The 16,274-nt window shown below is 60.9% G+C and overlaps 1 protein-coding gene across 1 annotated transcript in view; it reads left to right on the forward strand.

Annotated features, from left to right (window-relative positions):
* Positions 1-15,383, forward strand: part of LRRC27 (leucine rich repeat containing 27) — a 41,925-nt gene extending 26,542 nt beyond the window's left edge. The window contains exons 11-16 of the mRNA XM_047072526.1: positions 211-329; positions 2,052-2,181; positions 2,645-2,709; positions 11,086-11,179; positions 15,008-15,187; positions 15,309-15,383. Coding sequence (XP_046928482.1) covers positions 211-329; positions 2,052-2,181; positions 2,645-2,709; positions 11,086-11,179; positions 15,008-15,187; positions 15,309-15,383 — 663 coding nt within the window. The remainder of the gene's footprint in view (positions 1-210; positions 330-2,051; positions 2,182-2,644; positions 2,710-11,085; positions 11,180-15,007; positions 15,188-15,308) is intronic.
* The last annotated feature ends 891 nt before the right edge of the window (positions 15,384-16,274 follow it).

The following is a 16,274-nucleotide window of genomic DNA, read 5'->3' on the forward strand; positions in this document are numbered from 1 at the left end:
TAGAGCACGGCTCCTGTCCGCCCTGCGGACAGAATTGCGGGCAGCTCTCCGGGCCCGCTGGCATCCCCCCTCGGACGCTGCCCTCCCACCGACCAGCGTCCAGCCGGCGGCCTCCTCGGAGGAAGGATGAGTCTACTGCCTGCGGGCGGTTGGCTTTGTGTGAACGGCAGCATTTCCTTAGGTTCCTGAAAATATCTTGCCTTTTCCTAGGTGGTGTCAAAGATTCCCTGTGCCGTGGATTTGGCAGACAAGGAGAAAATGCCAGTGAATCCACCCGGAAACGTGAGGCAAAGCAAAGAGAAGTCATCGCAAACGAGTGAAGAAATGAGGTTGGTCCCGGGGTCCGAGTTCAGCCCCGCTGCCCGCTGGTGGCCGCGCTCACACCCCAGCACTCACTGGCACCTGCTGGCAAATGGGGCAGGCCGGGGGAGGGGGGGGGGGCGGGGGGCGGGGCAGGGCGGGAACAGCAGCTGCTGGGGGCGTGGCATTTCTGCAGTTTTCCCGTGCGGGTGACCAAGCACACCCCCGATGCTGACCCAGCATCTGCACCCCGGGAACGACCGCTGGGCCCTTCACCCTTCCCCGGCTGCTGCACACCGGAAGTAGACCTGTGTGCCTGTGCGTGCGTGCGCGTGTGTGTGCCTGTGTGCGTGTGCGTGTGCGCGCACGCGCATTTTCCTCTCGGCTCTTTCACTCACAACACACTCGATGCTGTGACTGTGCTGTTCTGCACCCTGCACCCCTCCCGGGCACGCGGGGAGAGCCATGGGCTGCCGGGGACACTGCTGGACGGGGCTCCTGTGCCCCTTCTTGCCGGCCCCGCCCTGGGTGCTCCGAAGCCCAGCGGAGGCGAGCTCTGGGCGTGGGTGGGGGGCTCATGTGCTCCGGGGAGGACCGGCCTGGCCTGCACGTCCCGGCTCTGCCCACCGCCGTGTTTCCACATTCTGGGGACCAGGAGGCCCAGAGGAAGGTCGTCCTGGTGTGACGCGTGGACGGCGAAGGGGTGTTCTTTTCTGGGGAGTCATTCGTGTTCATGCCCAGAACCCCGGGGACAACCCTGCAGGTCCGCAGACAGGACCCACCCCAGCCCGTGGAATGGCTCAGATGGAAATGGACGGCATGCAGCTGTCCCCACAGCACACGAGCGTGTGCCCGCGGACCCCGACTGCCCTGTGGGCAGGGCTTTCCTGAGAACCGGGGTTCAGAGGTGCCGACGCTGGGGTCTGTGCAGGGCAGGACTGGATGGAGGCCACCGTCCTGCCTGTGTCCGTTATGCTGAAAAGCAAACAAAGCCGACACAGAGGCTGCTGCTGGCCGGGGGTGGGGGGGGGGTGGGGGGGGGTGGTTAGGGTCTTCGGGGAAGCCCCAGGCTAGGGGGGGGGTTATGGGAGGCAGTTGTGTTCCCAGGCAGACACCCCAGACTCCAGGGGCCACTGGGGGGTGGGGCTGGGGAGGCTGGGGGGGGTGGGGGGGGTGGGGAGGCTGGGGGGTGGGGGGGGTGGGGGTTGGGGGGTGGTTCTGTTCCTGGGCAGACACCCCAGACTCCAGGGCCTCCTCACACACCAGGCACTGCCGCCCTTCCTGCGCGGCCCAGAATGCTCTGCTACTCTGAACATCCTCGTGTTTAAAGGCAGAGAATTTAAGCCCAAAGCCCTGATGTTGGCAGAGCAAGTATGTCTGAAATCCTAATTTAATAATCCCGTTTAAGGATTTATCACAACTGTGTATTTCCTGTGAAGACAGAGACTGTCCCTTTCGTGTAGTGTCTGTGCACGGCCCTGAATGTGTAATTTCTTACCTGGATGTGAAGTTTTAAAACGTGGCGTGTGTTCTTGCGGCTTCTCACTGCCTGGGCCTGTCTGAGCTGCTGCCCAGAGGGGGGAGCGGGTGGCCTAGGTGGCCCCATTCTCGTGGCGACAGCCCCTGAGCCCCAGGACTGCACTTTGGCCTGGAGGAAAAAAGGAAAATTCTCTCTCCCTTGTCGGAGCAGGGATTGCAGAGACTCGACTCGACGTGTAAAATCGTGTCCTCATCACCCTCTGTTCCCTCAGGGCCTTCCGAGAGGAGCTCTGGGAAGAAAACCTAAAGCAGCACATTCAGAAAACGCACCAGGGAAGAAAAAGATTTCAAGGCACAGCGCCACTCAAGGAAATGAGTCCGGCTGCCCGGGACTTGGAGATTGTAAGTGCGCATTGGCTCTGTGTAAGAACGAATTGTTCTGTTAAGAATCAGAGGGAACCGGGGCGCCTGGGTGGCGCAGTCGGTTAAGCGTCCGACTTCAGCCAGGTCACGATCTCGCGGTGCGTGAGTTCGAGCCCCGCGTCGGGCTCTGGGCTGATGGCTCGGAGCCTGGAGCCTGTTTCCGATTCTGTGTCTCCCTCTCTCTCTGCCCCTCCCCCGTTCATGCTCTGTCTCTCTCTGTCCCAAAAATAAATAAACGTTGAAAAAAAAAAAAAAAAAAGAATCAGAGGGAACCTGCCGCGCCTCTTCAGAGCACGCGTTCTCTCGATCGTGGGGAGCGCTCCACGTGCCTCACGTGAGGGATGTGCCCAGAATCGCGCTTCGTGGGAGGATAAGAGGTGTTTTCTTGGCGTGTGAGGTGCGTGAGCCCCCTGACACATTGTGCCACCTGCCGGGACCCTAGCACAGCCTCTGCTTTATCAACAGGGACAATGGGGATGTGCCCGTGGGGTCCTTGCCCGATGCCTGGTAACCAGCAGAGCCTGGTGAGACCCTGAAGGGGCCTGGAGCCGGCTGACCCCCTGGAACCCATGGGCAGGGAGGCAGGCCCCTTTGCACAGACGTGTGCTGTGTGTGCAGAAATGGTCGGGGTTATGGGAGTGATACCGCGCTCAAGAAAGGTGGCTTCCTGCCCCAGACGACACATAGTTACCCACCCAGCGGTAAGGGGACCTGTCACCTCCCCAGAGTGACCGGCCTCAGGCTGTGCAGGCTGAGCCTGATGCCTCTGTGCCCTTGCTGCTCACGGACGCAGGAAAACACGCCTGCTCTCCCCGGCCCCCCGAGCCCAGGCTCACCTTGACGCAGCGGCTCGGCACCAAAGCTGCCCACAGAGCCGTCCCCACAGCCCGTCGGAGGGCTCCGTCGCCTCCTCTGTCCACGGGGTCCACGGGGCAGGAGGAGGGGAGGAGGGAGTGCAGGCAGGGCCTGGGCTGCCTCTCAGGGACCCCACCCTGTCAGACTCTACCCTCTGCCGGCTTTGCCTTCCCAGCCCAGAGAATTGCACCTGCCCTCAGGTAACTTTATTCTCTCCAAATCCGTTGTTCATGGCTGTAAGCTCCTCCTTAAACACCCCAAGCTCTACCTCCTAAGGCTTCTAAACATCTGTGCCTCGAGCTTCAACTGTGGAGTGAAAGGCCGGTCTGGCATTATGAACAGCTGTACTCACAAGTCTGATAACCTAACACGGAAAGGACCATGCCTTGGAAGACACCATCTGCGAAAACTCACACAAGAAATAGCCAGTCTGAATATCTAGTTATCTATTAAAGGAATCCAACCGATAATAATTTTCAAGTGAGTTCACTGGAGAATTCTACCAAACGTTTAAGGAAGAAATGATACCATTCTCTATGATCTCTTCCAGAAAATAGAAGTGGAGGGGAAACATCGTAATTCATCCTATGAGGCCAGCATTACCCTAATACCAGAACAAAGACGTCACGTATGAGGAAAACTACAGACCGGTGTCTCTCCTGAACACAGATGCGAAAATCCTCAACAAAATATTAGCAAATCAAACCTAACAATGTATAAAAAGAATTATACACCATGACCAAGTGGAGTTTGTCCCAGGTGCACAGGGCTGGTTCCACATTCAAAACCCATTTTATGTAACGCATCGTCACCTTGTGGCCGAAGAAGGAAAATCACACGATCGTATCATTTGGTGCAGGAACAGCATTTAACAGAATCCAGCACCTGTTTGTGGTAACTGCTTGTAGCAAACTAGGCACCAGTGGAACTTCCTTGACTTGATAAAGAGCATCTACAGAAACTACAGCGAACATCGTACTTCATGGTGAGAAACTAGAAACTACTTTTCCCCTGAAGGTCAGGAACGAGACCATTTCTCTCCAGCATCACATGGGAAGTCCTAGCTACTGCAACAAGACAAGAAAGGAAAATGAGGTAGATTAAGAAGGAAGAGTTAAGACTATCTTTGTTTCCGGATGACTTAGTTGGCTGTGTAGAAAATCCCAAAGAATTGAGCAAAATCTCCTGGAACTAATAAGTGATTATGGCAAGGTTGCAGGATCCAAGGTTAAGATGGAAAAGTTAGTCACTTACTATATACCATCAGCAAACAAGTGAGATTTTAAATTAAGAACATTCACATTAGCACCCAAAAAATGGTGCTAGGTACAAATCTAACAAAATATGTACAAGATCTATATGAGGAAAACAACAAAACTGATGAGTCAACTCAAACAAGAACTAAAGGGGTGGAGAGGAATCCCATGTTCATGGATGGGAAGGCTCAATATCGTCAAGATGGCGGTTCTTCCCAAGTTGATGAAGACATTCAGCAGAATCCCAGTCAAAATCCCAGCAAGTTATTTTGTGGATATCGACAACCTGCTGCTAACGTTTATATGGAGAGGAGACAAAGGCCCAGAATCGCCCACACAACACTGAAGGAGAACAATGTTGTAGGACTGATACTACCCGCCCTGAAGACTCACGGTAAAGTCACAGTAATCAAGACGGCGTGGGGTTGGTGGAACATAGACAGATGGGTCAGTGGATCAGAGGAAGACCCACATAAGTACAGTCGACTGATAATCCGACAAAGGAGCAAAGGTAACACAGCGGAGCAAAGATGGCGTCTTCAACAGATGGTGTTGGAACCGCTGGGCGTCCACGTGCAAAATAGCGAATCTAGACCCAGACCTAACACCTCCCCAAAAGTGAAATGAAAGTGGGTCACAGAACTAAATGTAAAATGCAAAACTGCAAAACTTGTAGAAAATGACGTAGAAAATGTGGGTGACCTTGGGTTGGCGGGGAATTTTTAAATAGAACATCAAAGGCACCACACAAAAAATGATAATGGCTTCATTAAGATTTAAAAATTTGTCTCTGCGAAAGATACCGTCAAAAGAATAAGATGCCGGGGCACCTGGGTGGCTCAGTCAGTTAAGTGTCCGACTTTGGCTCAGGTCATGATCTCATGGCTCATGAATTCAAGCCCCACATAGAGCTCTGTGCTGACAGCTCAGATCCTGGAGCCTGCTTCAGATTCTGTGTCTCCCTCTCTCTCTGCCCCTCCCCACCTTGCACTCTGTCTCTGCCTGTCTCAAAAATAAACATTAAAATAGGGGCGCTTGGGTGGCTCAGTCAGTTGAGTGTCCAACTTCGGCTTAGGTCATGATCTCGCAGTCTGTGAGTTCAAGCCCCATGTCGGGGTCTGTGCTGACAGTTCAGAGCCCGGAACCTGCTTCGGATTCTGTGTGTCCCTCTCTCTCTGCCCCTCCCCCACTCACGCTCTGTCTCAAAAATAAACATTTTTTTAAAAGTTAAAAAAAAATAAGATGCCAAAGACTGGGAGAAAATAGTTGCAAAAGACACAGCTACTAAAGGACTGCTTATCCAAAATATAGAGAGAAAACAACCCAATTGAAAAGTGAGCCACAGATCTGAACAGACACTTCACCGAAGAAGATATATAGATGTTAAGTAAGCATATGAAAAGATACTCAGTATTGTATGTCGTTAGGAAATTGCAAATTAGAACAGAGAGGTACCACACACACCTATTAGAATGGTTATAATCCAGTCACGGACGACACCAGATGCTGGTGAGGATGTGGGGCAGCGGGAACTCTCGTTCATGCCGTGGGGACGCCAGACGGCACAGCCACTTTGCAAGACACTTTGGTGATTTACTACAAAATTGAATGTACTCTGAACTTGAGATCCAGCAATCGTGCCCCTAGGCATTTTCCCAAGAGTTCAAAACTTAAGTCCAGACCAGAACTTGCTCACAGATGTTCATAGCAGCTTCACTCATAGTTACCAAAACTTGGGAGCAACCACGATGTCCTTCTGTAGGTGAGCGGATAAATAAACTGTGGTCCCTCCAGACCGTGGAGCACCATTTGGCCCCAAAAAGGAACGAGCTGTCACATCATGACTAGACCTGAGGGAGCCTCACATGCATATCACTAAGTGAAAGAGCCCATCTGAAAAGGCTGCAACTGCATGACGTTCTGGAAGAGAGAAAACTCTGGGCACAGTAGGAGCCTCTGTGGCTGCAGGGCTGGGGGACAGAGAGATGGGCAGGCGGAGCACGGGGGATGTTTAGGGTGGTGCCAGCTCTGTGACAGCACAGTGACGGACACCTGTCATTATACATCTGTCTGGGCCGGCAGAACGCACACCAGGAGTGAGCCCTGCCGTAAACCACGGCCCCTGGGTGATGATGATGTGAGAGAGGCAGGTCACGGAGTGTAACGCGTCCCGTCTGGTCTAACAGGAAGCTGAAACCTGCAAAGGGCCAGGAGAGAACAGAGTGGCCTCACCACCGGGGGGTGGGGGGGCAGCAAGGAATTCTGTCCTCAGACTGGCAGGCCAGGTGCCCACGGACAGAGGCATTCCCACGCAAGGTCTCACCGCGTTCCTTTCTGCGCAGCCTTTCTCTGGAAGCTACTGCAGAGTGCATCCTTCCTAATCAAGTCAGCAGAACGGGAAAGGAGTGAGTGTTCCAGAAAAAAGGAAGCTGACCCAAAAGAGAGCCCAGGACCCCCCCCCCCCCAGGCTGTCGGCTGTGCAGGCCGCCAGCCTGGAGCTCAGGGAGGAGCCCCGAGGGTCTCTCCAGGGCAGACAGATCGCTGAGCATTTGACCAAGGGGACAGGATGTCGAGAGGTTCCCGGACAAGTGTGTCGAAAACAAAGCAAATCTTTCTGAAGGAGCGGTTAGTAATTGCACGACGAACGTAGATTTCTGCAGGGAAGAAAACAGGCAGCACGGGTCGGGGCGGCACAGGTCCGCTCGTAGGCGGGTCTTTGACAGTACGTGCTGTAACTTGTCCTTGTGGTTTCCTCAGTGACGTCGTCTTCTCTCTAGCTGACTGTCGTAAGATGACGTCTGGAACACACACCACATACAAAACAGCTGTTAATCAACGGTGTGTATTATCGGCAAGGCTTCTGGTCAACAGAGGCCTAACTTCTGGGCCGCTCGTACAGTTCGGGGGAGTTAGTTACACACGGATTTTCTGCCGTGCAGGGTTGGAGCCCCTAATCCCATATTGTCCAAGGTAGTAATCGTTACCCAGCCATAATGACGTGGACCTGAACGTTAACCCACGGTTGTGACGGATCCGTACTAGGGGGCTCGGTGCCTGGGCTGGAGGGCGGTCCGGGTTATGCCCCGGGGAGGTCCCAGCACTGCAGACGCGAGTACTCGCTGGCCAGCTTCTTGTGGGACCGGGACAGGAAAGAGCCTGCCTCCTTGACACTGGCCACTTTATCCCACCGAGGGCCACGGAGCCCCGTCCACCACTTCTCCTGGCCCAGCAGACTGGCTGAGAACGTGGGATCTGGAGCGGCACAGGACTCCCCACTGGGGATCTCCTTCCACTATTAGGGACCCTGGTCCTGCTGCTGTGTCTGTGGGGTGAGGGTGCAGTTGAGGCCCTGCCTCCCCAGGACAGGCATGAGGCTCTGGTGGGGTCATGGTCAGGGATGGTGCCCACGTTGGCCACGTGAGGAGCCCCTGCTCCTGTCTTCAACCCTCCACGGACTGGCATTCACTCAGCTGTGGGCAGGTGTCACAGGCGGGGCCCTGGTGGGGACTCCGGGAGGCGCAGCCCACGGGCCTACCCAGAGAGGTCACTGTCCTCCTTGGGGGGGAGGGTGCTCAGCCGACTCCCCTGCAGACCCCGGGGCAGGACAGAGCGCTGCGCACCTGTACACGGTCCTTCTGTGTGGACGGGGCTGTGCCCCCACCCCGGGCCCTGCCAGCTGGGCTAACGTCCACCCCCTCCCTTTCTCCCGAAAGGCCAGGAAGCTACAGGATCAAGTGACGGAGTCGGGACCGGGGCCGACCTTAACTAGAAGCCACCGGTTCGCGGCTCTCGCTGGGCACCGTCCACGCCACCCACCTGCGTCCCAGCCCCAGAAGATATTGTTCGACACGAAATACTGTGTCTGAGGACGGTCGCGAGTGCTAATGAGTGAGGATCCCTGGCGCTGACAAAGACTCTTCAGACCGAGGAGTGGGTGTAGCGGCTCATGGGCCCTGCCCGGGTGTCCTTCCCTGCGAGCGCGCCCGGGGCGTCCGCTCCAACGCCACCCCCTCCCCCCGGGGTCTGCGCGGCTTTTTCAGAGGCTGTAAAAGGGTTAAGCCGGATTAAAGGAGAGAACACCAAGGACGAGCCACCGGGTGTGCACTCCCGTGCCCACGTCTCTGCCCGTCTCACCGACGGCACGTCCACGGGTCAGCACCCGGCCCTCCCCTCTGCCCCCGTCAGCCCCTCCTAGCTAGCCCTCACCCAGGCTGCTCAGACCCTCCTGCAGGAGCCTCCGACTGAGTGTTCAATAAATTCAAGGGCTTGACCTTGAAACTGTCTTTGATTTGGCTTCTCAGCTCCTTGACCTCTTGGTGGGAGGGAGGCAGGGTTAGACCAGGCCCGCCATGGGGTCCAGTGACCAACCCCCCAACAGACCCTGGCTTGGTTTTGCATGGCTACTGCCCTTGAGGGGTACCACCTGATGTCTCGTGGGGGGACCCAAGCCGCCCCCAGCTTAGCATCCACTTGACTCAGAAGACAGGCAGGTTGGAGGGGAGGGAGCCTGGGGCAGTGACCAGGGACACTCCCCACCCCAAGTTCTTTCCCTTTCCTTAGGTCAACCAGTGGTTGATTTTTTGCTTCTCCCAAGTACTCATTCTACCATTCTATGATGTGTTCATTTCGGTGTTTCCTTCGTTGATTCTGAGCCTACACAGAGGTCACTGATCCTGCTAGCACTGGTGGGGGGCAGTTTTAGAGTCCTATCCTAGCTTGGCTGCTGATTGGGCCTTGTGGTTGGTTCCCTTGTAGATTTGGGGTGTCTGGGGTGGGGGTGCCCTCCTCCCGGTGGAATTGGGGTGTCTGGGGGTGGGGTGCCTTCCCCCCTGGTGGAATTGGGGTGTCTGGGTGGGGTGCCCTCTCCCCAGTTTAACCGGGGTGTCTTGGGTGGGGGGTACCCTCCCTCCAGTGGAATCGGGGTGTCTGGGATGGGGGTACTCTCCCCGCTGGCACTTGACGGACCCACTCCTGCTCCTCTCCTGTTTGGTCATCTGACCTCCATCCTGAATCTCTGAGTGAGCACATCTGTGCTAACTGCCTGGATGGTGCATCCTGGGACCTCGAGGCCTTTTCTGCCCAACAACCCTGGGAAGGGGGAGGGAGGAAGAGCCAGAGGAAGGGCCGGGAACCCCTGGGGGGCAGGGATTGTGCTAGGAAATGGGATGGCGTGGGCTGCAGGGCCATGGCCGCTGTCCAGAGCAGTTGGTGCAATCCAGGGGCCTCTGCACACGGCGTCCCCCACCAAGGACCTGCTCTCTGGAGCCACCAGGGCTGACACCAGGCCTTGGCGCAGTAACCCAAGTTTCCCTGCAGGTGGTGCCTCGACTTAGCCAGGACAAGGCACACGGCCGCCACAGAGCTGCAGGGCAGGGGCTGTGCCCTCTCGCGCACACGCCTGCCGCCTGGGCCCATGTAGGGCCCCCCCCAGGGGCTGACATCTGTGGTGTCTGTTCTCCCGCCGTGACCGGGCACCTGCATCATGACAGGGGAGCCCTGGCTCACGTCTCACGTCCTTGGATTCCTCAGTGGTCCTGGGCTAAAATGAGGGTCAGGCCCGGCCAGCACGGCCCCTTCTCTTCCCGCCAGCCACCTGCGCACGGTCAGGTGCAGGTGCCATTTGGAGCCCCCCTGCGCTGGCCACTGTCTAGCCCAGGAAATACCGGCATCCAGGTCTCAGAAGGGACTCATAGTGTGGAGGTGTGGCCAGGACGTGGGCCCTGGGCCTTGTGGGCAGAGGTGGAGCCCCAAGTGACCACAGGAGGTCGTCAGGTGGGGGAGGCCGTGCCTGGAGAGAGCAAGAGAGACCTGCGCTGAGGTGGGCAGTGCAGGGTGGAGTCCTCGCGCTGGGTCTGGCGGGACGCGGACTCTGCAGGCCACCGCGGCTCCTGGCATCCGGACAGAGACTGTTTGCGCCAACCCCCCGGGGCAGGACGCCTGAAGAATCTCCCTGGCTGGGTTTGCATGCTTCCCAGTGCACAGAAACACACATTATCGGGCTGGAAACAGCTGACAGTAGCCTTGGGGAGCCAGAGCCCGTGGGGAGTAGGGCTCACTGGGAAAACAGCACCCCCAGCTTGACACCATTAGCTTCCATTTCTTCCTGGTGGGACAGAGCAGGGAGGAAGCAACCGTGGGCCTTTCCAACCCTGGGGGTGGAGAGCGGCCCTGCCCCATCTCCGTGCTCCCCATCCTCGTGCTCCCCCATCTCCGTCTCCCCATTTCTGTGCTCCCTGTGCTTCCCCATCTCCGTGCTCCCCATCTCTGTGCTCCCCCCTCTGTGCTCCCCCATCTCCGTGCTCCCCATCTCTGTGCTCCCCCATCCTTGTGCTCCCTGTGCTTCCCCATTTCTGTGCTCCGCCGTCAGTGTTCCCCATCCCTGTGCTCCCCCATCTCCGTCTCCCCATCTCTGTGCTCCCTGTGCTTCCCCATCTCCGTGCTCCCCATCTCTCTGCTCCCGCATCCTCGTGATCCCTGTGCTTCCCCATCTCCGTGCTCCCCCATCTGTGTGCTCCCCATCTCTGTGCTCTCTGTGCTCCCCATCTCCGTGCTCCCCCATCTCTATGCTCTCTGTGCTCCCCATCTCTGTGCTCCCCCATCTCTGTGTGCCCCCATCTCTGTGCTCCCCGTTTCTGTGCTCCCCATCTCTGTGCTCCCCATCTGTATTCCATCTCTGTGCTCCCCCCTCTGTGCTCCCCATCTCCGTGCTCCCCCATCTCCGTGCTCCCCATGTCTGTGCTCTCCATGCTCACTGTGTTGGTCTGTGGAGCAGGCGAAAGGCCGTGTACACCCAGGGACGTGGGGGTCGGCACAATGGGAAAGAACTGACCGCCCTTGCCCGAAGTTTCTTCAGCTACCACAGCAAGGTTTGGTGTGTGCACTGGAGTGCTGTCCCCTGGGCTCGGCCCCGAAGGACCAGCACAGGCCTCTCCCTAAGTGACAACTGCCCACCCGCCCCTCTGGGCCTGGGTGGGGGGAGTGCCTGTCCTAGGGTTGGGCTCGGGAGGCCCGGGGGCTGAGCGCAGCAGGCAGAACAGAGCCTTCGGGTGTGAAAACATGGTCTGTGAGCTCTGAGTGGCTTTCTCCAAATAATCACCAGGTTGGGTAACTTGCAACTAGTTCACCCGTGAAATATCAATGCTGTTTTAGCAAATAGAAGCCATTTTCTCGTGCCAGGTTGAAGTAACGACACAAGAGATGTCTAATGAGGTTAATGAGGTTAATGAGGTGTCAGGAGAATGAAAACCCAGGAGGCCACCTGGGACCGAGGCTGGTTTCCGTCCAGGGTGAGAAGATGTGGGTCTGCGGGAGAGCCCGGCGAGGAGGGTGGCCCAGCTGTCAGGACACCCCTGGGAGACGCCCTCAGACCCCGCCCGCTGTCCTCCTCCTCCTCCTGGGGGGGGGGGGGGCCCTGCTGCACCTCCCGGCCGTCAGCTGGCGTGTCGACTGCCGGCGGCCCAGCCACCCCCGTGCGTGGGGGCCCTGCTTCTGCTTCCCCTGGGGGCACAGTCCCACCTGGCGGGACCCCGGGGCAGTGGCCCCAGCTCGTCACTCTGCCCGCCGCCCCCACGCGTGGGCCTGCGGCTCGTTGGGGAGACGGTTTTTATGTGCTCCACCCTCCGCGGTCTGTTTCTCGGGCCGCCCGCCGGAGTTCTTGGGGAGGACCAGGCAGGCAGGCTCTGGGAATATCCTGCCGCGGGCTGTGTTCCGCGGCGCCTCGTCACGCGGAGCCTCCCCGGGAGCACTGCTGGTCTTGGACTCTGGGAGAGAGGCTGGGTCACTTCCGCCCGGGCGGTTGGGGTCAGCGGAGGGGGCATTTCTCCTGCGGGAAGTCATGGGGACACCAGAGGCGAACGGCAAACCAGGTGAAATGAAGAACTGGGCAGGTGCCCTCGAGCCCTGGGGAGCCCTTGGAGGTGAATGTGACAGGTGTGCAGGGGTAAACGAGGGACTGACCTGACGCCTGCCGTGGTTTCCCCGACCACGGAAGAGCCGGCGAGCTGGATCAGAAAAAGAAGGGCCACGGATCAACTGTTTTGAAATGAAAGCAATTACCTTGGGAAACGATCCCCCGCCCGAAAACTGTTCTTGTTCAGATGCCTGCTACTGCGGGCTCCCTCGGATCCGGGCCTGGCTGCCTCAGCTGCCCTGACAGGGCCCCGGAGCGGAGTGGGGGGCGCAGGCCATGGGGTGAGTGGGGCGACGACAGCTCCCCGGGAGGCACCCGGGCCCTTCCGCACCTCCGCTGCCACCACCGGGCAGGCGCTGCTCAGGCGATGTGCCCCGCTCAGCCCCGACCTCCCCCTGTGGTTCCACTGATGGCCCAGTGACAGGGGTGATGGCAGGTGGTTGTGATGACAGAGGTGGTGGTGATGGTGATGACAGAGGGGACAACTGATGGTGACAGGCCACGGTGGCGGTGGTGTGATGGCCGTGATGAGCACTGACTCTTGCAGACCCCTTACTGCGGCCAGTGCCATGCGAAATCCTTCCCACGTTAGACGGTTCACTCCACCGGGAGGCTGTGTGTGTCACTGCCGTGATTCCCACTCTACGGAGGACGACGCTGAGGCACAGGGGAGGCAGCGGGACTCCAGCAACGAACGTGGCCTGAGTCCGCCCTCTTAACTGCTCTCTGTGGCACCTCCAGGAGTCCCGGCGGGTTCCGTTCCCAGCCAGGCCTGTGAGATGCTTCGTCCCGAGACGTGACAGTCCTCATAATCCCTGGGGTGGGGACAGGGCTCCAGACCTGACCCCGCAGGGCGGTCAGACAGAACCACGCCGGTCTCGCGGACGCAGGGTGTCCAGAGGGGAACAGAACCAAACAAATGTTTCCAATGGGATCTGTGACCCGCAGGGGAAGTTTCGGGTCCCCTGGGTCCAGCATTTGCAAAGCAGACTCTCTGGAACCCCTGCCTTTGGGGACAGCACAGGGGCCGTGTGCCAGTGCTGGCCTCAGGGAGGCCTGGTCCGCTGGCGCACCCCGCTCTGCCCCGGACGTGGGATGGGTGCTAGCACGTGGGTGCTTAGTGAGATCAACGTCCCCACCCAGGCCCTGGTTCTCAGGGGCCCGGCCCGTCCTCGAGGAGGGACGCTGGTACTGGGCTGGCAGGGGGGCGGCAGGGAGCGGGGGTGTGGGGGCAGATCCTGGAGGACCTCCGAGGCCCAGCACAGAAACCACACCCAGGGGAGCTGGACGCAGCGGCTAGCGCCTGCCCCGAGCGCCCCGCCGCCCCTCCTGCCAGCTCGTGGTCACTCAGCTCGGCCCAGCGAGGTTGCCGGATGGTCTCCCGTCCCCCTTCGCGCCACCACCCTGCCCACCCGGCCGTGTTTGCCGGCCCTGCTCACTCTGCCGGGCAGGCCAGGCCACGGGCCGGGCGCTGGGTAGGCCCGGTGCCTGCGGCAGAGAGCAGAGGCTTTGGGGGCAGAGTCCGGGGACCCAGGGGGGAGGCTCCCAGCTGGCTCTCCCTGAGTCTGGGGGTCACTCCACAGCCTGAGGGCAGCTCTCCCACTTCCTGGGACTCTTCTGTCTAGAACCTGCTGGCCGGGCTGGGCTGGTCAGCGTGTGTAGGGTGGGCCTTTGAAGGGGACACTCAGAGGACACAACACTGGGTCAGGAAGGAGTCCGCAAGTGGGGTCAGCACCCAGGCCCCCTGGGCTGGTGGGCCCCTCCCTAAGGGTATCCGCCTTTTAATCAGAGCTCTGTAGGGGGGAAGCCTGTGGGGGAGCAGGCGAGCCGGCTTGGGGTGCTCCTCCCAGGAGAGTGATGGTCTGGTGGGGGGGGGACCCTAAACCGCCACCCTTTAAGTTGCAAATCAAACAACCGTCTGCCAATGCCTTTAGGTTCTGCTTCCCGGAGAAGCGATTTTGAAAATGGCTTCCGACTTCACTTAAAAAGTGCACAGGGCACAGCCCAGCGGGGCAGAGGCTGAGAGAAAGTCCCCGGGGCAGGGGAGGGGGGGTCAGCTCAGCAGAAGAGCTGCAGGGTGGGTCTGCCGGCCCCTCCCATCCAGCTAGCACTCACAGTCCCCTCCAGGAGAGCTCCTCCCTGCCCCTCCCTCTAACGCCTGGGAGACACCCCAGAAGCCCCCTACATTGGGCCCCTAGGCAACCAGCAGCCTTTTGCTGCCCAGGCTGCCCCGTGGGGCCCTTCTCCCCTGGGTGGTCGCGGGCTCACTCAAGCACCCCCTCCAGGGCACCTCTCCCAGGCACCTCCCACCCACACCCAGCACCCCCCCCCACTCCCCCCGGGGGAAACGCTTTGACGTGCCCACCTCTGCAACGTCCCCACTGGTCCGGGATCTGACTCAGACCCCAGCAGCCTGGTCCGTGGTATGGTCCCAGTGCCCACGAGGCATCTGGGACATGCTTGCACCTGTGCTGAGCAGGTAGGCAGCCTCTGGCCCCTGTTGCCTGGCATTTCTGCCCCAAAGTCCCCCCCCCCGCCCCCCACCCCCCCCCACCCCCCCCCCCGTGGAGAGGCTGCAAAGGCCTGTGGGGGAAGAAGCAGTCAGGCTCCCGCTGGGGGCCCAACAGTCACAGGGTGGGAGGCGGCGGACCCTGAAGAGGTGGCCGGGTGGAGGTGCCTCCTGGTGAAACCCCTCACTCTGCAGAGGAGCCCCGAGCCTTGCAGAGAACACGTGCTCGCGGGGCTCCCCGGCCTCCCCTAGGGCTCCTTGGGCCTTGATCCTCAGCCCCGTAAAACTGGCGGCGGTGAGAGGCGCCGCCAGCCCCCCGCGGGCTCCCTGGCTCCGCCCGGCTCCCCTCGGCCTGCTCCCCGCGCCGCGCGGCCCGCCGCCGGAGGGCGAGGAGGAGCGGCGCCACTGCGGCCCCGACTGCCCCCGGCGGCGCCAGGGGTGGCGGCCACGGCGCAGGTCCGAGCCGGGCGGGGCGGGGCGGGGCCTGGGCTCTGGAGGGGGCGGGGGGGGTGGGCGGGGCCTGGCGGCGTCCGGGTCGTCAGGACAACCCAAAGGCCCGCCAATCCCCTGTGCCCAGCCAGGCGCTCGCTGCGAGCTTGGCTCAGGGGACCAGCCGGGCCGGGGCAAGGTCACTGCAACAGGCCGGCCCTAAGGGCTGCCTTTTTTACGGGGTCCCGAGCAAGGTGCGAAATGCGCAAAGGCTCGGGACAGTGGAGAAATCTGGCTGGGCTGGAGGCGCGCGGGAGCAGGGTTCCGGAAGGGGTCCCGGCGGGGCCCGCGCCCGCTCGGCGCCTGCACCTCCAATTAGCCCGGCCCGCCAGCTGCGCGCGTGGGGGAGCCCCGCTGTCACTCAGGGAAGGCGGTCCTTTCCGCTGTGGACGCCGCACGGGGTCCCGGGCCCTCTGGGCGCAGCGGGGTCGCACGCACCCCGCAGATTCCCCGGCGACCCGGGGGCGCGCGGCCGAGACCTGCGGACGGACCACCCTCCCCAACGCCGTTGCGGGCCACCCCCAGGCGCACGGGCAGCCCCGCGCCGGGCGCGCGCCCTCCGGTCACCCGCGGAGGCGCCGAGCGCACGAGGCTCGCCAAGTGCCCCCTCCGCGGCGAGGACTCGAGTGGGCCGCAGCTGGGCGCCCGCTGGTGTCCCCTCGGCGCCCGCGTCTCCTCGGCCCGGCCCGACCGGCTTCCTGCTCGCGTCGCCCGGACTTCCTCCCCGCAGTGCCGGGTGGCCACCGGGTGCCAGACCGGAGGCGGGGGGAGGGCGGGGGAAGGCGGGGGCCGGGCCGGGCCGGCGCGGGGGCGGGGGGCGGGGAGCGGGGAGCGGCCCCGGGGCAGGGGTCCTGAGCTCCGGCCCGCACGTCCTCTGGGCGGGCGCTCGCGGCCGCGGGCCCCAGCGGAGGGCGCAGCCGGCCCTGCCCCGTCCCGGGGGTCCCGCAATGCGCTTCCTCGCCGGCTCCCAGGCGCCCGGCCCCGGCTCCCCCCGACCCACCCCCCGCGCCCCGTCGGCGGGCGGGGGGTGCCCCGCGCGCCCCACCCCCCGCCG

This window comes from Lynx rufus, unplaced genomic scaffold (assembly GCF_022079265.1).
Source record: "Lynx rufus isolate CCGP_SWC_20201006 ecotype Redwood Valley unplaced genomic scaffold, mLynRuf1.p SCAF_11, whole genome shotgun sequence".
NCBI lineage: Eukaryota > Metazoa > Chordata > Mammalia > Carnivora > Felidae > Lynx > Lynx rufus.